The 24,196-nt window shown below is 36.2% G+C and overlaps 1 protein-coding gene across 1 annotated transcript in view; it reads right to left on the reverse strand.

The window, feature by feature from the left end:
• LOC115216169 (laminin subunit alpha-like) overlaps positions 1–24,196 on the reverse strand; it is a 140,633-nt gene that overhangs the window by 22,903 nt on the left and 93,534 nt on the right. The window contains 9 exon segments of the mRNA XM_036506943.1: positions 244–374; positions 4,208–4,410; positions 6,341–6,456; positions 11,164–11,309; positions 15,134–15,193; positions 17,222–17,351; positions 19,573–19,717; positions 20,032–20,114; positions 23,877–23,988. Coding sequence (XP_036362836.1) covers positions 244–374; positions 4,208–4,410; positions 6,341–6,456; positions 11,164–11,309; positions 15,134–15,193; positions 17,222–17,351; positions 19,573–19,717; positions 20,032–20,114; positions 23,877–23,988 — 1,126 coding nt within the window.

Below are 24,196 nucleotides of genomic sequence, written 5' to 3' on the forward strand. Positions count from 1 at the left end.
AATATGGTAATAAAAGGGTTAAGGAACATTTACAAAAGGAGATCTATAGCAAAAATAGGTTTCTAAATGAATAAATGTTATTAGAAAATTTGGTTTTGAAATGCAATGGATAGTGTTTGGAGTACTTCTCCATTACAACCATTTTACAGTTAGTCTTACTTCATGGAAATGACATAATACATACTTGGCATACAACTACACATACAACAGTATAATTACACATCTGTTATCAGAATTCCTTACCTTACATCCTATATATGGGTCATATGCATATGTATTTGGTAAACAGCGATCACACTTTCGCCCTGTCACATGTGGCGGACAGACACAGTCTCCAGTAACAGGATGACACAGTCCAACACTGCATTCACAACCTAGAAACATGGATATTGTATGAAATGGTAACAAGGTTATGTTAAGTCAAGTCACAAAGATGGAAAAAAAAATGATATTTTGTTTTGTAAGTATGCAAATGGATTGTTTAAATTATGGGAAAGAGTAATGGGTACGTTCTTCCTTAAGTAGAGAAATAGCAAAACAGTTGCTTATTTGTTCTTGAAACAAAAGCTTAGCCTTCATCATATATAAAATTGGTCGTGGCTGTGTCATAAGAATCTTGCTTCCTGACTATATGGTTCTGGGTTCAGTCCTTGTGTGTGGTTCCTTGGGCAAGTGTCTTCTACTATAGCATGGGCCAACCAAAGCCTTGTGAGTGGATTTGTTAGAAGGAAACTGAAAAAAGCCCATTGTACATGTGTGTGTCTTTGTATCTGGTTTTTTTTCCCCATCACTACTTGACAACCGGTGTTGGTATGTTTACATCCCTGTAAACTAGCGGTTTGGCAAAAGTGATTGATAGATTAAGTACTAGGCTTAAAACATAAGTCCGGGGGTCAATTTGTTTGACTAAAACCCTTCAAGGTGGTGCTCCTGCATGGCTGCAGTCAAATGACTAAAACAAGTAAAGGATAAAAGAATACATTTAATTCTTATTAAAAGTAAAATATTTCTCAAAGTTATGAGATCGACAGAAGAGCTAAGAAGAAACTGCAGGTTATTGAAATCTAGCATAATATCCTTTACTTGGTTCAGTAATTGGACTGTGGCCATGTTGGGGTACTAACTTGAAGGGTTTAACCAAACAAACCAATCTCAGTATTTATTTTCTTCTTAAGTCTGGCACTTATTTTTTTGCTCTCTTTTACTGAACTGCTAAGTCACAGGGACAAGAATAAACCAACACCAGTTATCAAGTAGTGAGAGGAGTTGATAAGCACAAATACAAATAAATACACTCGCATGAATAAATAAATAAATAAATATATATATATCAATGTGATCACCCTGACCGACCAAGCTATCAGATGTTGCTACACATCGCTGGTCAAAATGCGCTTCGCATTGTTTTAGCCTTCAAATAATGCCACCCCACTGGCTAAGCGACCAGGCCAATTTTATATATATATATATATATATATATAATATATATATATATATAGAGAGAGAGAGAGAGGAGAGAGAGAGAGAGAGAGAGAGAGTGGTTGTATACTGTCAACTTAACGTGACAGTCCCATAAAGGAAATTACACCACCGCTATTTAACCCTAGGAAGCATCGACGCTTCCTGTCGGCCTTGACACATTTCCTGTGTCCTTATATATTTACGAAGGGGAGACAAACACCAGGCCGACAGGAAGTGTCGATGCTTCCTAGGGCTAAACAGTGGTGGTGTAATTCTCTTTACGGGACTGTCACGGTAAGTTGACAGTATACAACCACTCTATCGCTCCACCACTGCACATATCTCTATGAGATATTTAGAAATTTAATATTTCTGATATATATATATATATATATATATGTGTGTGTGTAAGTGTGTGTGTATATATAGTTCGTTTGGCATAATGACTCTCCTTAGACACAACAAAATTTTTATACACACACACACACAAACCTCTATACAATGGGCTGCTACACAGTGTCTGTCTATCAAATCCACTTGCATGGCATTGTCAGTTCAGGGCCATAATAGAAGACACCTGCTCAGGTGTTGTGTAGTAGGACTGAATTCAAAATCTATGTGAACGCAAAGCAAGCTTCTTAATCACACAAACAGGGCTGTGCCTAACAGTTCATGAATTTAAAATTTATTGTGTTGTGTTCCAGGACAAAGCCTAAGTCTTTGCTTGACTTAGATTCAATCAAGGCCAGATAATTTCATAACAATTTTAGATTTCAAGAGTTAGAAGAAAGGAGAAAATTCATTTCAAAGATATATTCCATCTTCTAATTCATCCACCATTATCCACCCAAGTCAGGTAAGTTGCCCAAACCAATGTAACACTTCCACACCAGATGCTCCAATTGAGCACTGAAATATGAATGTCTGACCTTGGTTTTAGTCATATTGGCTATTTGCTAGCTTTTTGCTAGCTGAAATATATCATCTGCAAATGCCACAACTACAAATGATAGCAGTAGTTCAGTAACGGAAATGGTTGATCCTGACCATTGACTTTTGCATCTAGAGATATTTGCCATTGATTCAATAAGTTCATCTGCTGAAATAGTTCATGTCCACCATGTTGCAATGTTGCATCCTACGTGTTCTCTGTACCCTAGCTCAAGTGGTCACATGCAAAATTGACCCATAACTGGGACCCTGACAAGTGTTAACAACTGAGTCAGAGTAGACCTGGGATCAATAGTGGCTAAGAGCTGGTTTCCATACTCTACAAAACCCTAGAACTTCCAAACCAGGTTCCCACTACTAGATGCAGTTAAGGACACAAATTCCAATCAAGAAAATCTTACTATAATGGGTGTTATGTCCGTCTGTCTGTCTGTTCCCTCTTCACAGTCAAACAGCTGGACCAATGGTCATGATGTTTTTCGGGATTACAAAGGAGGTAATCAGGAAAGTTTTTAGTGAAAAAAATGTGAAAAAGTATGATTATTTAGGGGATTTTGTATTAATAAATCACCTTTGATTTCTTTTGTTAAAATTCCGGCAACAAGGAATAATTCTGGATTCCACCCCCACCCCTGTATAGTTTGTGTATTTAGAGGGTTTAGATTTGTGATACTATCCCTTTATTTCTCACTGAAGATGAGCAAATTTGCTATCTTACTATAATGGTCATTATGTCCGTCTCTTTGTCTGTTCCCTCTTCATGGCCAGACAGCTAGACCAATGGTTATGATATGTTTTAGGATTACAAAGACGGTTATCAGGAAGATTTTTAACATTAAAAAATCGGAAAGTATGATTATTTCATAGATACCGATTTTTGAATTGGTAAACCACCTTTGCATTTTTATTAAAAATTCACTGACCATGAGTAACTCTGGATTTTCATTGTATAGTTCATGGCCCCATCATTGATACAAAGGGGTTACAAGGATGGTTAATAGAAAAAAATAAAATGGAAAAAGTGTGTGATTATTTAGTGGTTATTGAAGTGTGTCAGTCCTGAGTAGGATTTGAAATGGCTAATCAAAACGGCTGTTGTTTACAGGTCAGTTTTGTGAATCAAAATGACCCATGGTATCACAACAGCTAGACATTATCTGCATAGAACAATGAGAGGTAAGTTGTAGTTTGATTTTTTGCAAACCTAAGGATTCTGCTCAGCATTCACAGCAAACAAGGCATAGGGCCAGACTTTAGATCATGTAGGTGTATTTTTACCCACTCTGATGTTTACAAATGGCCAGTTATATGTCGCTATGAGTAGAGCAACAGACTCCAGTAATTTGAAAATTAGCTTTGATCAAACAAAAAATAACATCTACAAAGAAGTTTTGTAATCATATTGATATTACTGAAAGGAATATGATTCATAATTTAAATAAGGAAATTTGTGAACTTTGAGTATAAACAAGTGTAAAATAGTGTAAACAACTAAAATAAAAGTATATCTAAATAACATGTTTTCATTAGGAATGGTCCACATAACAATTCATGATACAGAGGCTGAGAGCCTATTTCAGTTCAGCAGTGAATCGTCATCATATGTCACTTAGTCGCAAACACATCATATAGCTGCAATAGAATGCTGTATAACCAAGAATAATGGGATTCCTCCAAGACATCACTCAGTAGTCTATCAAGTCCATTTAAACATTTCTCTGTTATGCCTCCATTGTAGATGGGTAGATTTGCTAGTGGCTATAAAAACAACAACAAATAACATAAAAACACATACGTTTACATGAAGGGAATCCATAGAAGCCGTGTTTGCAAGTAGAACAATCTCTTCCAATGACATTAGGCAAACAACGGCACTGTCCACCTAAAGATTCACAGTCAATAGACATAGAGCCATCAGGATCACATTTACAGGGTAGAGTTCCATTATTGTAGTCTGTTGTTAATGCAAATAACTGTTTACTGCAGGTGGGGCTTGGTCTGTAAATGGAAATTAATATTCATTAGGTTCAAATATAGTCAAATATCTTATAAAATGGGAGATGAAAATATATTGTGTGAGGGTGTGATTTACTAAACTGATTATTCTTCATGAGGTAATACTGAAGGATAATATACTTCTGTTAATAGATAACAATGTAGATAATAATAATATACTTTTCTACTAAAGGCACAATGCCTGAAATTTTGGAGAGGGGGCTAGTCAATTACATCAACCTCAGTGTGTAACTGGTACTTATTTCATTGACCCCGAAAGGATGACAGGCAAAGTCAACTTCAGCAGAATTCAAACTCAGAATATAAGGATGGACAAAAGGATACTAGCATTTCATCCTGCATGCTGACAATTTTGCCAACTCACTGCCCCCTCATCATTATCATCATCATCATCATCATCATCATCATCATCATCATCATCATCATCATCATCATCCTCATCCTCATCATCATCATCAACAATAACAATAACAATAATAATAATAATAATAATAATACCTGGTAGTGGCTTTCATGGCTTCTGATCTTAACTGACCGGAAGTGTTACATTGTTTTGTTATGTACATTGGTTTGTTATGGTATAAAAGACGGGCTACAGCAAATATTCTGCTCAATAATGCCCTGATGCAGTACCAAGCAGTGGCTTTCATGGATTCTCATCTTAACTGTGCATTGTTTTGTCTTGGTATAAAAGATGGATTATAGCAAATATTCTGCTCAATACCACAGATTTACTTGTCAGTTATTTGACCTTAACCAGTTGAGCATGTCCCTTAGTGGCTGACAATATGTGCATCCCTGATCAAAAGCAGAAGTAGTGGAGGAGCATCATAGCCATGTGTTGACAGGAATTCTTTGGGGTTTGGATAATTCACCTCTGGAAACATGAGTGTTTTATTCAACATCCTTAAACAACCCTTATTCAGGGACCATTTGAGTGGGAGGGCAACAGAACTGCTTGTCAGTTGCTGGATCATAACCAATTCAGCATGTCCCTTAATGGCTGACATTATGTGCATCTCTGATCACAAGGAGTAGAGGAGGAACATCACAGCCATGTTTCAAGAAGGATTCTTTGGGGTTTTAATAAGTCACCCCTGGAAATATGGGTGTTTTGTTTACACACTTGAACAAACCTTGTTCAGGGACCTTTTGAGCAGGACCTTCTAGATGGGACCCATTTGGAATGGGTCCCACCTAGAAGTTCATGCACTTTTATCTTAATATAAGCTCACCATGTTGTGCATATATGGTTGTGATGCATGAGCCTGGTGTACCCTTATCAAACAGGTAGTCATGATGGGTATACTGGGTTTCATATATTTGTACCCCAGTGACACTTTGATGGCATGTATTGCTCTCTCACTAAATAATAAGGTCGGATATAGTAACCTTTAGGAGGTACAAAAAAGAGTGCCTAATAATTGACATGGCAGTGCCAGGAGATCAACATATCATCATGAAAGAAAGAGAAAAGGTCGATAAATATGGTGACCTGAGAATTGAGACCGCTAAGATGTGACAGCTACGAGAGTCAAACATAGGATGTCCCGATTGTCATCGGAGTTTTGGGTTCAATGCCACCCAATCTCAAAAAAAACATCTGAAAACCTTAGTAATACTAAGTAATCTAGATGTCTGTCTAAGGTCCTTGTTGTGACTTGACAAACAGTACAAACCCTCAGTAGACAAAATATCTTCAATCAACAATCTCACAATATACTTTGCGATGTCTATAATAATAATAATAATAATAATAATAATAATGGTGGTGGTGGTGGTGGTGGTGGTGGTGGTGGTGGTGGTAGTAGTAGTAGTAGTAGTAGTAGTAGTAGTAGTAGTAGTAGTAGTAGTAAAAATAATAATACTATACTTCCAGTAATAAAAAAAAAGATAACTACAGACAACTTACTTGTAAGACAGTACATCATCTGTACACTTTTTCAGAAATTCTTCAGCCATGTCCACAGTGGGTAAATCTTGTTCAGCTGGTCGGTGTAGGTAACCAGGGATAAGCAAAACATAATCCTAGAAAAATATTGTAAACAACTGTCTTTAAACAAATACTATTCCTCTTTGTCACCTGCCAGTTTATAATGCACATACACACACAAACATATGTATATTACGTATAAGCTCTAACATTTTATGTCAAGCCATCACCAGATGGTTATCATCAATCAGAAGTCAGCAGCATGATCTCCCATTAGCATTATATCATCCAACTCTACTAGGATTATTTTTCTAGAAGCTACCACCATCAGCTGATTACCTTTAGGTATGAAACTTCAAGCAGCAGTGTGTAAAATGGCTCAAGATAATACAAGCAATAAATATTACTCTGCTTCAGATATCAAGTTCTTTTTACTTTGTTCATAAAAATTAATTTGTAGATAACAATACATGTAAATGACTATATGATGAGGATGATGATGATCATCATCATTGTCATCATCATCAACATTTTTACATCTGCCTTCCATGCTTGAATGAGTTGGATGATTTGACAGAATCCTACAAATCAGAACCACGTCATGCTCCAATGTTTCATTTTAGCCATGGCTTCTATAGTTAGATACCCTTCCTAACACCATGCTTTATAGTTGTACACTATGTTATTTGAACTATATATATATATATATAGTTGAAATTTACAGAAAACAAAAGATGAAGACAGTGTAGAAACAACAAGCAGGTGTATTAATTTAATGCTGAAGAAGAATGGAAAGGTCTTTTGTTTCGAGCCTAAGCCCTTTGACAGAAGGATTAAGAGGAAAAAAAGGAGAAAGAAAAAATCAGTGAGAGAAGAAAAAAAATATATATATATATATTCTTTTATTTGTTTCAGTCATCTGACTGTCGCCATGCTGGAGCACTGCATTTAGTCGAACAAATTGACCCCAGGACCTATTCTTTATAAGCCTAGTACTTATTTTATCAGTCTCTCTTGCCGAACTGCTAAGTGATGGGGACATAAACACACCAGAATTGGTTGTCAAGCAATGTTGGAGAGACAAACACACACACACACAAACACACACACACACACACACACATATATATATATATATTATATATATATATATATATATAATAGAAATATTAAAATTACTAAGTCTCTCTAAAAGAGATTACGGCAGCGTTACAGACATAAGACTAAAGCTGTCGCTGATTAGCTCCATGAGGCCATCGCCTTAAGCTAGCTATTTGATACACAAACTGTATCCATTATAACCTTCGAACAAGGGAGGTCAGCTGCTTCACACTGCCAGTTAGACAGCTACAGATGCGTTTCAGGGTATTTGACAAAGGGCAAATACCCTGAAACGCGTCTGTAGCTGTCTAACTGGCAGTGTGAAGCAGCTGACCTCCTTGTTCGAAGGTTATAATGGATACAGTTTGTGTATCAAATAGCTAGCTTAAGGCGATGGCCTCATGGAGCTAATCAGCGACAGCTTTAGTCTTATGTCTATAAGACTGCCATATTAATATGGCGATAACAATTAATTTCCAGTAACGCTGCCGTAATCTCTTTTAGAGAGACTTAGTAATTTTAATATTTCTATTATTGAAAACAAGTGGATGTATTCCACCGAAACTAGGTAAATAAAACCTTCGAACAGAGACGATCAGTGGCGACACCTGCTGGGTCTGACTACGCTACATTGACAAAGGGCAAATACCCTGAAACGCGTCTGTAGCTGTCTGACTGGCAGTGTGAAGTGGCTGACCTCCCTTGTTCGAAGGTTATAATGGATACAGTTTGTGTATCAAATAGCTAGCTTAAGGCGATGGCCTCATGGAGCTAATCAGCGACAGCTTTAGTCTTATGTCTATAAGACTGGCATATTAATATGGCGATAATAATTAATTATATATATATAAAATTGGATAAATTTGGATTTATTCCCTAATATTTATTATTATATATATATATATATATATATATATATATATATATATATATGACGGGCTTCTTTCAGTTTCCATCTACTAAATTCACTCACAAGGCTTTGGTTGGCCCGAGGCTATAGTAGAAGACACTTGCCCAAGGTGCTACGCAATGGGACTAAACCCAGAACCATATAGTTCATAAGCAAGCTACTTATCACACAGCCACTCCTCTGCCTATATATATATATATATATATATATATATATATAATATATATATATATATATATGTATGTATGTATAGGCGCAGGCATGGCTGTGTGGTAAGAAGCTTCCTTCCCAACCACATGGTCCCAGCTTTAATCCCACTGCGTGGCACCTTGGGCAAGTGTCTTTTACTATAGCCTTGGGTCGACCAAAGCCTTGTGAGTAGATTTGGAAGACATAAACTGAAAGAAGCCTGTCTGATATATATATACACACAATAATATAAATAATATATAAATATATATATATATATATATATATATATATATATATATATTTTATTTATATTATTATATGATCGAACACCACGCAGCCTTTTCCAAGTAAGTTTTATCTATATATACACAAAAAATATATATATATATATATATATATATATATATATATATAAATATGTATAATTTTGATTGTCTGTGTTTGCCCCCACACCATTGCATAACAACCGATGTTGGTTGGTTTATGTCCCCGGAACTTAGCAGTTTGGCAAAAGAGACTGATAGAATAAGTACTAAGCTTACAAACAATAAGTCATGGGGTTGATTCATTTGACTGAAGCCAATGCTCCAGCAAGGCCACAGTCAAACAACTAAAACCAGTAAAGGAATCAAAGCAAAAATAGAATATATTGCATCATCCCATAAATAATGTGGTTTTTTGTACTCCTTTTATTTTCAAAATTAAGATAAACATAGTTCTGTTTTAACCTAAATTATACTCTTCTTCATTTTCTACAATGCTCTTCCATCTATCAAGGCCCCTCTTCCAAAATTCAGTTGTCCATGATGAAAAATACTTCTCCAGTACTATTCTGACCTCATCTACAGAATTCATATTTTTTCCGTCCAAATGATTTTGAAGACTACAGAATAAATGACAATCAGATGGGGCAATGTCTGGCAAATATGGTGGGTGGGGCATCATTTCCCATTCAAACTGCTCCAGCCTTTGGAATGTCATCCTTGCTGTATGTGGCTGAGCATTATCCTGATGCAAGACCACCTTTCATCTTGAAACCAAAGATGTTCGTTTTACTTCTAGTGCTCACTTAAGCTGCTCAAACTGCTTACAGTAGATCTCCTTTTTATCGTTTGGTTTGGGTTTAAAAATTCAAAGTGGACTAAACCTTTCATATCCCACTAAACAGATAACAACACCTTACGTGGGTGAAGACCTTCTTTAGCCTAGGGTGTCGATGTTTCTCCTTTCCCTACTCACTGTCTTTGGCACTTGACATTTTTATAGAGAACCCATTTCTTGTCACCAGTCACTATTCAGTCCAAAAAAGGTTCATTGATGAGTTATGACAGCAAAGAAGAGCACAAATTCACTCTCTTCATGCAATTAGACTCGGAAAGTTTGTGAGGAACCCATCAACCCAATTTTCTGACTTTTCCAATGGTACACAGGTATCAATGAATGGTTGAATGACCATATCCAAGCTTCTCTGCTAGTTCCTCAACAGTTACAATGGGATTTTGTTCCACCAAGGTTTGCAGGATGTCCTTGTTGAGCTCTACAGTTCTTCCAAGACAAGGCTTCCAAGACAAGGCTCGTCTTCTAGGTTGTAGAACCATCGTTGACACTGGTTTATGCTTATCGTCCAATCTCCATATACTACATTAATATTCCTTGCACTTTCCATTGTGTTGTTGCCGTTATTGAATTCATAAAGCAAAACATGCCAAATATGCTGTCACTTCCATTATAGCTTTGAAAAATAACTGTTAAAATCTAACTGCATTCTTCAAAACTTGCACTAAGAATAAGTACAAGGTAAAATTACTACCTGCTTTTATAGCAAGTTGATGCAGGTAGTTAATCCCACCCATGGACATGAATGGCTCTCATGGGGCCTTTTAGTGCATTGCAAACCTTTTGGCAAATGGAATGTGTTGAGGACTCAGTTTGCTTCATACATGTGTATGTGGGTGTTTGTGTGTGATGTATGCCTATATGAATATGAATGTAGATGTGTATTTCTTTTTCACTTGTCTGACAATGTGTTTGCTCCATGCTGGCTCTGTGAGCTGCATCTATAGTGTGATGTCATGTGCTGCTGAATACTGAACCAGTGTAACAATCGGAATAAAAGAATACAAATTTATGCTCGTGTATTTTTTTCTCTTATTACAAATATATGTGACCGCGTGTGTACCATTGGCGTTTTTTTTTCCCTCCATCTTCTCTTCTTTGGATCTTTCCTTTTCCTATGTTTCTGACGAAGAGCTCCGCTCGAAACGTTAAACCCTCCTTCTTTCCTGAGCGTCCAATAATACTATACTTTTTCCACGTCCTCGCGATGTTGTGTTTTCTCTTTGTGTTTTCATGTTTGGATTAACTTTATATATATATATATATATATATATATATGTATCTATCTATTAGGAAAAAAAATTATTCAATATATGTAACAGAGTTTATTTATTTCTTCTGGCAGTCATTCACTCATAACATGTTCAAGCTGCTCTGTCAAGAATGACAATGATGACAACAGTGTGAAATTCTTGTAGTAGGCAAAATTATTAGTGTTCATAGACTTATTTTAAAATTCATTCCAGAAAATTTCTCTACTTACAAGCCACATCTTCGAAGGTTTTGTAACAGTGAATTTTATGCGAGCTTCATTATTTGGGAAGTTCACTTCACTTTTTCCACTGTCTCCAAGTTTAACAACTGCTCGACAACCGGTATCACTAGGGCAATAATCAGCATAGAATGATCCTAAAATAATACAAAGGTTAAAAGAAATGCATTAGAAAATAATTATTAAATGCTGATAGTTATCTATTAATGACAGTCTTAAGGGATTCATGTTTGGAGCAGTTTATCAAGAAATAAACTAAGCAAACAATAATCAGCATAGAATATTACTCAAATAATATAAGTGAACAGAATATATTAGAAAATAATTATTATAACTTGCAATGCTCATGGAAATTTCACAGTCTATTTTGTAGTACAATGTCAACCATAAACATCTCCCCACTCAGTAATAATATCCAATCATTTCCTTCATAATTCATTGATTAATTTCTAAGAAATCTTGTCTATTAGCCTTACTTCACAAAATATCAGCCCTTCTTACAAAATATTAGTCCTACCCTAAAAATATTAGCCCTACCAGTCAAAATATTAACCTTACTGCAAGAATTATTAGCCTTATCCTACATAACATAGCAATATGCCCACACACTTTTAAGTATTCACATTTTCCTCCTCCAGGATAGGGGCTTCCTTCTATGATAAATACTGAATTAAAAATGTGAAACATTGGCATCCCAATCACCATCAAATTCTGTATCATTCTTCAAAGCAGGAATCTCGTGTTAAGTCCCAAATCTTAAAACAATATATCCCATCCCCTGCTGCAGGATAAACTGAGTCAGAGACCCAATAAAATGCTCTTCTCTGCCATTGGTCAACTCAGACAGATAACTGTAAGTTCAACCACTATGAAAAATGAGGGATGAGCATCATCACTGTCATCATCATCATCATTATGATCTGCCATCTTGTATTTTTGTTTCTTCATTTGAGAATGTAGAAAAAGAGAAAATGGTTATTGACTAACCAATTGATAATAGCACTTTTTGTATATTCCTTACTTTCAGATGAAAGACAAGTTATCCAAACAAATTATTTCCTCCTCAAAGCAACTGAATTTAAAGAACTCTCTTGCTGACATTGTCAGTTTCCTTGTATTCCAGATTTACTCTGGGTGGTTCTCCTGTCATTTGAGGGTGAAGAGGATTCAGTTGTTTGATCAACTGAATTACCTGTTCCTGAATTAATATATAAATGGTTGAGTATTCTACAAACAAAATATACCTTCAATGTAATTCTCAGGTAGAATCAGCATGATTACAAAAAAATAAAAAAGTTATGAGGGTTATATGGGGTCCCTAAACAAGAATTCTGCCCTATATATATATATATTATATATATATATATATATATATATATATATGCAGATAGATATGCACACATAAATAGGCATATATACATATACACAAACACACACCTATAAAGGCACGCACGCACGCACACACACACACGCACGCGCGCACACACACACACACACACACACACACACACACACACACACACAAATATAACAGACTTCTATATATTTTGGTCTTCCCAATCCCATCCACAAAGCTGTGGTAGGAGACATTTACCAAGGTACTGTGAAGTGGGATTGAACCTGTAGCTATATTGTTGTCAAGCCAATGTGGTTATCACACAGTTACCAGAAAACTTAAAACAACTTCATAGAGTTGATAGTGAAAATATTAGCATGGCTAATTAACTCAACTTTATTATTATTATTATTATTATTATTATTATTATTATTATTTTCCTCCAGTGCAGTAATTATTTTAGTTTTGTTAAAATGCCATACCAAAATAATAAACATGGAATTAAAAATGTTTCATGCATTTACATTGTGATGAAATAATGAGTGAATTGCTAAGAAAAACCAGTGTGGTAATAAATATTTATGGATAAATTCTTTAATGAAAATGACATAACACACAGTGGACAAAAAGGAGAAGGAAGAGGAAGAAAGGAGGAAACAAGGAGGAGGGAGAGTGAAGGAAGGGAGGAGGAAGAGAAAAAGAAGAAAGGAGGAAAGGAGAAAGAAAGGAGAAAGAAAGGAGGAAGAGAAGAAGAAATAATACATTGCTGGTTTATATGAGAGAGGGGGTGATTGTGTGGTGTATATTGATATACATATGTATACAAAACTGTAAGGAAATGCAGCTAATTATGACAGAAAGTTGGAAACATCAAATAATCAAAAACAACATCAATAACTCAGATTAATAAGATTAAGATAACATAGTAAATTGATTATTATGATTGATTAATACAATAAAACAAAATGATTAATGATATTGATTAATATAACAGAAATAAATACATAAATATATATAACAAAAAAGTAGTACAACATAAGACAGACATAGAATACAAAACCAGTACTTTGCTACAAGTATTAATGTATAGACTAAATTGTTACCATTCATAAGAAACTAATAGTTATTATTAACACTGACTAGAATGACAAAATTACTAAATCTCAAATTAGTATTACACCAGTTACGTCACAAACTAGGAGACAAACAGAAAACTGTTACATAAACTAATACAAACTAACTCACAGCCAAGTAAATTATCATTAATAACTGATACACAAATACTATATTAATAACGCAAACAGCCAAGTGAATTATTGTTAATAACCGATGAACTAATGTAATATTGATAATGTAAAGTAGTATATTATAATCAGCAACTAACTATTACATAAGATCTGGTCATCAAATCTAAGTAGAGACTTCAAACTTGAAATCTTCAAAGTCACAGTCGAACCAATTCTACTATATGGCTCAGAAACCTGGACGTTATCAAAGAAGCTTGAGAGGCGGTTGGATGGAACCTACACTCGCCTCCTTATGAGAGCTCAAAATCTCTCGTGGAAGCGTCATCCAACCAAAATGCATATATATGGGAAACTACCACCTGTGTCATCTCTTGTGAAAGGTAGGAGAGTCCAGTTTGCTGGACATTGTTGTAGAGCTGAAAACGAGGCAATTTCTACTCTCCTCCTCTGGAAGCCATCTACTCGCAATACCAGAGGGTGCACACTCTCCTACCCTGATGTAATCTCCAGGGATACAGGCATCCAGTAACAGGACCTCCGTAATGCCATGATGGACTGTGAAGTCTGGCGTAGCATGGTAAATTCCATTGTCTCGACCACAGTCGAACAATGATGATGATGATTACATATTAAAGTCCTCCCCTAGAATTTCAGGCCCTGTGCCTATAGAAGAAAGAATTCTTCTTCATGTTATCATTATTATTACTATAAAATATCTATCACATTGCACTCTATGTCTTGTCTATCATTACTAATACGAGGGGCGTTCAATGTCTATTATTACAAATACTCATATAATTATTACTATTATGAAAGTGGTGAGCAGGCAGAATTGTTAGCATACTGGGCAAAACACTTAGTGACATTTTGTCCGAGTTCAAATTCAGCCATGGTTGACTTTTCCTTTCATCTTTTCGGCATTGATAAATTAAGTACCAGTGAAATATTGGGGTCCATGTAATTGACTAGCCCCCTCCTCATAAATTTCAGGCCTTGTGGCATCAGCAGAAGGGATTATTATTATTATTATTATTATTATTATTATTATTATTATTTTATTATTATTTCCTTATTTCCTCTACATTCACTATTTTTGCCATCCTCTAACCCTAACAGAATATAGTGATGCTTATAAACATTCATGTTTACTAATATATTAGTCTTTTCTGAAACACAGTGGTCTCCTCAGATGATTAGCCTATCTACTACTTCTTTGGTTTTATTGAAATACTTTCGAGGTTAATCATGAAGACATTTGGTGAGTCCATTCCTAGAGTTAGTTGACAGAATTTCTTTGTGACAGACACATAGTTGACAGTAGTTTACTAGGACAACAGTTGGTACTGTAACACTTGACTGAATTATCAGCCTGACTAACCTTCACCTACAGATATATCTGGGGATAATAATGCTGCTCTTGACGGTGAATAAGGTTCATCTGAAACATGGTGGAATAATCCAAAGTGAGATAAGAACACAAGAAACTCATTAATAGAATTCAATAAAATTTGAAAAATAAAACAGTGAAAAAACTTAAGCATCAAAACCATTGTCTATGTATCATACCATTGAAAGGCATAGTGCTGTCAATTGATAAGCCAGGGTCCATTAATAGGCCCCCAAGTAGCAGACATTATATTGATGTAGATCTATAATTCAGGGCTGCAAATTTTGTTTGAATTTTCTAATTTAGAAAGAAAAATAATCATCATGTTTAAGTTTTACTACTTACCTTTTTTTAAGAAAACATTTTATTGTTCAGCATTCATAACAGAATGACAAATATTTTTAATACAACAAACAGTCTGATGAAAAGAAATTAAAAATCAAATATCAAGACTTAGACATAGACCTGTCATGAGCCCGAGGACTCATAAGACTAGAGTTTATCCCAGGTTCCATGGTGTACAAGTGACTGAGATTACAATACTATTCCACTGAATGGGATACAAGACCATTGCAGGGTTAACTTCCCAGCAGTATTATTATTATTATTATTATTACCATATACGAGGGGCGTTCAATAAGTAATGCCCCTGACCCACTTCCCATAGCAGTAGAGCAACGAAACTTGGCACAGTTATTAGTCTTTTTCTACATAGGAACCACCCAGAGTTACGCATTTCTACCATCGTTTGATGCGGCTCTGGAGACCGTTTTTGTAGAAGAACCCAGCTTGGTCCTCCAACCTCAACATGACTTCAGAAATCAAGGCTGCATCATCTGGGAAACGCTTTCCTTTCAAAAACAACTTCATGATTGGGAAGAGGTGAAAATCAGAGGGTGCAAGGTCAGGAAAGTAGGGGGGATGGGGAGGAGTTCATAGCCATACGCCTGTGCTTCTGATCTGGCGACAAGCGAGTTGTGGACCGGAGCGTTGTCCTGCAGGAGGAGGATGCCTTTGCTGATCTTGCCCCGCCTCTTGATTTTGATAACTTCTCTTAATTTCCTCAAAAGTGAAGCATAATAGGCTTCTGCAATTGTGGTACCCTTTGCCAGGAAATCTGTCATCACTACTCCGTCCTGGTCCCAGAAGACTGTGAGCATGACCTTGCCAGCGGAGGGCTGCACCCTTGCCTTCTTTGGAGGGGGTGAGTCATGGTGCTTCCACTGCATTGACTGGGATTTGGTCACTGGATCATCGTGATGGACCCAGGTTTCATCCTGTGTAATCAGTCTTTTGAAAAATTTTGACTCATCTTCTTGGCACATCTCCAAATTCACCCTCGAGCACTCGACGCGTTCTTGCTTCTGGAAAGGCGTGAGCAACCTGGGAATCCATCTGGCAGACACCATTTGCATATGCAAATGGTCATGAATGATAGTTTCAACAGACCCGGTACTAATCTTGACCTCATGGGCTATTTGGCGAATAATTATGTGTCGATCTTCCAAAATGGCAGCCTCAACTTGATGGACAGATGCCTCATCAATGGCAGAAGGGGGCGACCAGATCTGGGAGCTGTTTCCACAGAGTTCCGACCATGTTTGAATTCACGATGCCAGCATTTTACAAGGTCATATGATAGGGCATCATCACCATAAGTTACTTTCATTTCATCAAAAGTCTCCCGTGGTGTGCGTCCTTTCAAATACAAAAACCGGATCACTGCTCGACACTCAACAGGCTCCATTTCACACTTGACTCGGTTCAAACACCTGTAAATCAGAAACCACAATTAATTCAGAGCTGTAATTTGCCACTTACTCTATAGAGATATAAATGATTGCACATGCAAAATTTCAGCTAGATCAAACAACTGCAAGTGGGTCAGAGGCATTACTTATTGAATGTCCCTCGTATTTATATTGTTTTGCATTCAGAAAAATAAAGTTGCTTGAAAAAAAAAAACACTATAAGATGATTGTTCAATTAAATAATTAGACAGTTCTTCTTTGATGGAGATGAAGAATATACCATAACAAGAAGGAACTGAAGAAAATCATTGCTTTTTTTTTTCCTTACCTGAGTAAGCATATTCTGGAGAATGGACATTTACTGTTACTGGGAATCCTGGGTATTTTGGTTGGTAGTAATGAACAACAATATGATTTTTGTCTGGTGTGCGAACAACTCCAGCGACATCAATGGATGGCTGAAATAAAATGAAACATTATTTTAAACATTATCATTGCAGTAAATCCTATATTGTTATGTCTTGGTTATGCAGAGGCAGAAGCAAATCATCCTTGTTGTTGTCGTCATCATTATCGTCATCCTTGTCATCGTAATCATCAACATCATTGTCAATGTTGCTGTCATCTTCATCATCCTATTCATCGTTGTCAACTTCATCTGTCATCATCACTCTCATCATTGTTCCCATCATTATTGTCATCATCACCATCAATTTTACATCAGTTCAGTGTTTCTCTACATATTTCAACTTAGGCACCATAGAATGAGTGATGACCAACATTCATAGATCTAACATTACCTTTAACCCCTCCCCCCTTATTACTTTGGTGACCTCATCCATTGTCAAGTAAAATTGTTAGTGTCATACAAAATGCCTTGTTATATTGGTACCGACTCTTTATATTCTGAGCTCAAATGTTATCAAGGTCAACTCTGTCGTTCATCCCTCTAAAGTTGATAAAATAAAGAACCAGTCAAGTACTGGGAATGGATTTAATTAATCCCAGTCCTTGCAATTTCAAGCATGATGCCTATGGTAGAAATGGTTATCTTTTTAAGTCTTTTATATTACTCTATAACCTTGACGAACAACAAATTCTAAAAGCTGCAGATACTAGTTCAGTGAACTGTTGGAAATAGGTGCCAGATCCCGTGAGAATATTATTTATCATTGACTGGTATATTATCCAGAGAGAAGAGCTATTTTGTGTCTATTTAATGCTATGAAAACACCAGCTCTTAAAAGCTCCATCAGAGCTTTGCTAACATTTATGCAATTTACATTACAATGTATATGAACTGCCAGAAATTTAGACTCTTTTCTCATTTGGTAGGCATCACATTTTGTATTCATCTACACAAAAATAAAGGCATTAAAGAAATTAGTCAAATTAATCATTCTTGACAATTACAGTTCTGTGATTCCAATGATGTTTGTCCTGTTACTTTATAGCAGAACAATCAACATTCATTTTACTGTAATGGCTAAAATTTTGTACTTCTGTATAGATTTTAGTCAGCTATCATTACTGTGCTGTCTTAATTAATGATGAAATAATATTACATTAGCTTATAAACATAGACATATCTCTAATCAATCTCACACATATATCAACAAAAATATAACAGGGATCATTATAAGATGACTCATTCTTTATAATGTTAGACATTTTCAGACCCTCACCTCACACAGCTTCATCTTTTCAAATCTTTTCTCAGTTCAGTCACTAATCCTCCATCCTCTCTTCTTACTTGTCATCCCTCATCCCTCTACCAGGATCATCACCCACTGTTCCTTTTCAATTATAGGGGCCAATTTAGGACCTTAGCCTTGCAAGTTTCAAGGTGACCATTACTAGGGCTGGTGCAATGAAAAAAGCACCCAGTACATTCTGCAAAGTGGTTGGCATTAGGAAGGATATCCAGCCATGGAAATCATGCCAAATTAAATGCTGGTACATGATGTAGTTCTCTTACTACAGACCTTGTCAAACTGTCCAATCCATGCTAGCATGGAATTCGAACAGTAATGCCGATGCTGGTGATTTCAGTTAACAAGAGAATCTTTACACAACCTGCCAAACAACAGCCAAATATCCTTTGAATCACATACTGCTATCTTAAAAACAAAATAAAGAAACATACATTGAATAATGTAGTCCTGGATACACTATGTCAGAAAAAAGGATGGTCAAGCCCAATGAGTTTGTACTGCGCTGTGGCAGCAGTAGCAGTGGAGGCGCAATGGCCCAATGGTTAGGGCAGCGGACTCGCGGTTGGACGATCATGGTTTCGATTCTCAGACCGGGCGTTGAGTGTGTTTATTGAGTGAAAACACCTAAAGCTCCACAAGGCTCCGGCAGGGGATGGTGGCGACCCCTGTTGTACTCTTTCGCTCCAACTTTTTCTCACTCTTTCTTCCTGTTTCTTGTCCCCAACTTCTTATGCAACCGCTGAGCCTGGATGCACATTCAGCCATTCGTTAATGCTCTCGGTGTCGGGGGTTGACCTGCTTTCTCTTCTGCGGGTCTTACGAATAGCAAAGGACCATGTTTCGGACTGCAGACAGTCCTGAGACGCTCAACAAACAAACAAACAAACAAACAAACAAGCAGCAGCAGCAACACCAACAGCAACTACAACAACAACAAAGAATATTTATAAGCAAGAATATTCACCATTTTTTCATCAAGTTTAACAAGTCCAGCAGAAGTATCTTTGATACCATCTGGGAGTTCATTGGTTCTGTGGTGACTGTTCACTCCACTCTCTGCTTCAATCTTAATAGAACCGGAAACTGTTTGGTGTTTCACGGTCCTACAGCTACAATAAACAAAATATTAACAAATGAAGTGATTGTAAAGAATTTGTAGTGAGGCTTTGTCATATTTAAACTATTTTGTTTGGATTTCCAATTATGATCCATGGCTTGCTCATATAACTATAAAGAGTGATGGGCAAACCTCTGAGAAAACACACACACCCCACACACACATTTAATTATAAACATGATTCTGTATATATATAAATTCAAAATATTATAATAAAGATGAGTGTGTACTGGTGTTCAACAAGGTGTATGACTTGTTACTGTGAGTGGGTATGTGTGTGTGAGCAAACTGAGAGAGAAAACTTACACTTTGTTCACACGCACACATTTAAGTCTGGGTTGTAGAAAACGTGTAGTCCATGCCTCTGCTGGAATTAGAGCTACTGATTCCTGTGAATAAATAATTACATTTTGATTAATAATAATAATAATAATAATAATAATAATAATAATAATAAATAAATAAAAATTCAACCACTTGAATATCAGTATGTGTGCATATATATATATATATAATATATATATATATATATATAATATATATATATATATATATATTATTGTTTTCACTACCTGTAATTACAAATAGAACAGGTTGAATTGCTTCTTCTGAAGGGTAAGGTCAGCGCTCCCAGTGGTCACTGGTAGTAGTAAACACATTTAACCCCTGCTGACCCAAAGGGTGCAAAGATTCTTTTGTCTCTATGGCTGATTCCCCACCAACTACCGAATCTATTTATAGACCTGTAGAATTGGATCTATTCACCAAGCTGCTACTTCCCCACCACCATTTCTTTCAACAACCACATATTTATGGTTATCTCAAGTACAAGACAAAAGTTGAAAAATAAAGAACATTTAACAAAATCTTTTAATAATAAATGGAAATAGTAATAATGATAATAACAGTGGTAGTGGTAGTGATGGTGATAATGATAAAAATAAAAATAATGATAAATGCTGCAGCTGCTAATACTACAAATACTACAACTACTACTATTATGATAGCACAGGAATCTGAGGCCCAAACAATAATACCAGAGATATCAGTGATGATAATAATAACAATAATAATAATAATAATAATAATAATAATAATAATAATAATAATAATAATAATGAAAGGAGTAGGTGGAGTCTCTCTGAGTCTCCCCATGTTCTGATTAATGATACATCTACTGATGGTGTCAATAAAAACACTGGTAATAGCACAACATGATAAATGCTACCTCATATGAGTGACAATGAATAAACAAAATATTGTGAATAACGGTGGTAATAAAACTGAAGCCATTGATGGTAACAATGTTGCATCAAATGTTGAGTGATTGCTTGGAAAAAGTATGGTGAATTGGAGGACAGACCTAACAGCATATGGAAGAAGTTTAGGGACAGTAGTAATCAGGAGGGACATCTTCCAAGGGGACTGCCTGTCCCCACTGATCTTTGTACTGTGCTTGATACCACTAACACTGATACTGAGGAAAGCAAAAGCTGGGTATGTATTCAAAAGCCACCAATAAAATGTCAACCATTTGTTATTTATGGATGATCTCAAACTTTATGGTAAAGATGAAGCCCAAGTCAGTTCCCTCATTGATACGGTGTATATTTTCAGTGCTGATATCAGAATGGAGTTTGGTCTGAGAAAGTGTGGTGTGCTAGTCTTGAAGAGAGGCAAAATCAAATATATGGATGGGCTATCGATACTGTCGGGGGAGGTTATGAAGCAGATAGAAGAGACGAACTATAAGTACTTTGGGATTTTGGAAATGGACAAATTGATGGAGAAAGAAATGACAGAAAAATTTAAGGTGGAGTACTTGTGCAGACTGAGACTGATCCTTAAGTCGAAATTAAACAGATGGAATAAGATTGAAGCTATCAACACCTGGGTGGTTTCACTCCTTAGATATGGAGCAGGGGTAATCGCATGGACAGTAGACCAACTACACAGCTTAGACTGAAAGACAAGGAAGTTGCTAACTACTCCACTCAAAAAGTGACATAGACAGATTGTATGTACCAAGAAAAAGAGGGGGAAGAGGACTTATTGGATGCAAACACAGCATTAGAGCAGAATAAAACAACATAGCATGGTATGTAAAAAATGCGATAGAACCGCTATTATTAGAAGTAAGAAAGTCAGGCTTGTGTAGGATGAAAGATTGCAAAGATTAAGCACTGTACAAGCAATTGAAAACGACTGAAACTGAAAATAGGTGGGTAAAGAAAAGAATACATGGTCAATTTCATAGGGATGTTGAAGATAAGACAGACAGAGTAAAAAGATGGCTGTGGATGACTAAAAGTGATTTAAAACCGGAAACGGAGGCTGTAATCTGTGCTGCCCAAGAGCAAGCACTAAAAACAAACTACATAAAATACTGAGTGATGAGTGCAGAATCTGTGGACAAAATGGTGAAACCATATGGCATATTACCAGCCAAAAAAGCTTAGTTAAAAAAATCACACATTTCACTCACCACCCCTCCCTTTCCCTGCACCACCCAATCTCCCTCTCTCCCTTCAACTAATCATGCAGAAGTGTTACTGATGGGCTAAGTAACAGTGACAAGCAGAATTATTATAAGATAATAATCCTGAGGCCTGAAATTTTGGGAAGGAGTCTAGTTGATTACATCAACCTCAGTGTTCAAATGGTACTTAATTCATCGATCCCCAAAAGGATGAAAGCAAAGTCAACCTTGATGCAATGCTAGAAGAAATGAAGGTAAGCATTTTGTTCATTTTCTAGTGGTTCTGCCAGCTCACCACCATAACCTTTTAGTATTATGATTACTGTTTCAAATGCAATACTTATTTATTCACATTGTTTTGGATTAATCATGCATTTTCTCATACCTTTATGATTTCAGTGATAAGATTGTTTATTTTTAAGAGTGACATTGTAAGGTAGATATAAGAGGCTGGATATGGCCAGTTCTTAAGCAGATCAGGCCGAAAATGTCGCTAGAAGCTAGGATCACCAAGCATAGATTGGCATATTTTGGTCATATTATGCAGAGAAAATCCCTGGAGAAGGACATCATGCTCGGAATGGTCAGTGGCAAGAGAGGAAGAGGCCGACCAAGAACCTACTGGCTTGACACCATCAAGAGTGATACCGGAATGGACATAGCCAATCTGAAAGAAGCGACCCAGGATAGAACTGACTGGAGGACACTGATCCAACGAGTAACTGAGAGTCGACTTTGACTGAGCAGATAGATAGATAGATGGCCAGTTTGAAGATAAAACAAGTAGAACATTTGAGCCAAATGTGGCTGGTTGAAGTCCATCTGCCCATCTCATACCATTCTGATTTGTCACATCCCATTTCATCTCATCTCTCTAGGCAGCCATCCATCCATCTACCTACAATGAGCTTCTTTCAGTTTTCATCTGCTAAATACACACACTTGCTTAAAGTGTCACACTCAGTGGGACTGAACCTGAAACCATGAAGTTTGGAAGCAAACTTCTTAACCAGTCATGCCTGTACCCCATTGATAGAAAAACAAACAAACAAACAATAGAAGTATAAAGGATTTATCGGATCTTTTCGGTTTGAACAGCAGTTTTTTCTAGCGGTGTCATATGAAATTGTCACCCATAATTATGACCCTAGTATCGATCTATTGTATTTCAATCTGTTTTAGGGTTAGGGTTAGGGGTGGGGGGAAGGGTATCTTTTTTCCTTCACAAATGTAAATAAACCCAATCTGTTTCTTAAACGAGGGACATATTCATACAGCACAGAATGTTTTTTAACTCAATGGACGTCATCGATTGGTTGAAATTGCAGAAATTGAAGAAAAAAAAACAACAAATATCTTACAAACTATAGAATTTTCTCAATAAAGCTAAGAGAAAAAGATGTTTTATAAACACATTCTACCAGTATACGAAGTTTCAAATTTTTTAGTTACCTCGAAATTATGTTAAAAACTGCCATTCAAACCGAAAAGATCCGATTTATCTGTATTTCAAAGACATCAGCCTTGGGAATTTTTAATATTCATGCCTTTGTAGCATAATTGAAACAAAAGAATTTTATCCATAAATTAGAAGCATAATAAATCTGGCTTTATCGGGGCCAACACATTCCTTGTAAACATAATGAAATATTTATGAAAATAAATTACTCACAACATAGATATGAACATCCTTTCCTGTAATAAGGAAGTCCAAGAAGCGGGGGATCCTGAACACAGTTGGCTTTTTGTCTCTATAGTTGGTGACTACCTGACGACACATGGAACTATCAAAGACAAAAAGAAATGCATCAACACCACTACATCCTCATAATCATTTCAACACCATTTCTAGCATCTCTCAAAACAATCATAAATGAAATTTATGAATGGACCCTCTATACAGTTAATCAACATGCTAGAAACAGCAGCCAAATCTCCTTCAAATTACCCCTTATCATCTTGATAAGAGATCACTGTATTGCTATATTGAGC

The sequence above is a fragment of the Octopus sinensis genome, linkage group LG10, assembly GCF_006345805.1.
Source record: "Octopus sinensis linkage group LG10, ASM634580v1, whole genome shotgun sequence".
Lineage (NCBI taxonomy): Eukaryota > Metazoa > Mollusca > Cephalopoda > Octopoda > Octopodidae > Octopus > Octopus sinensis.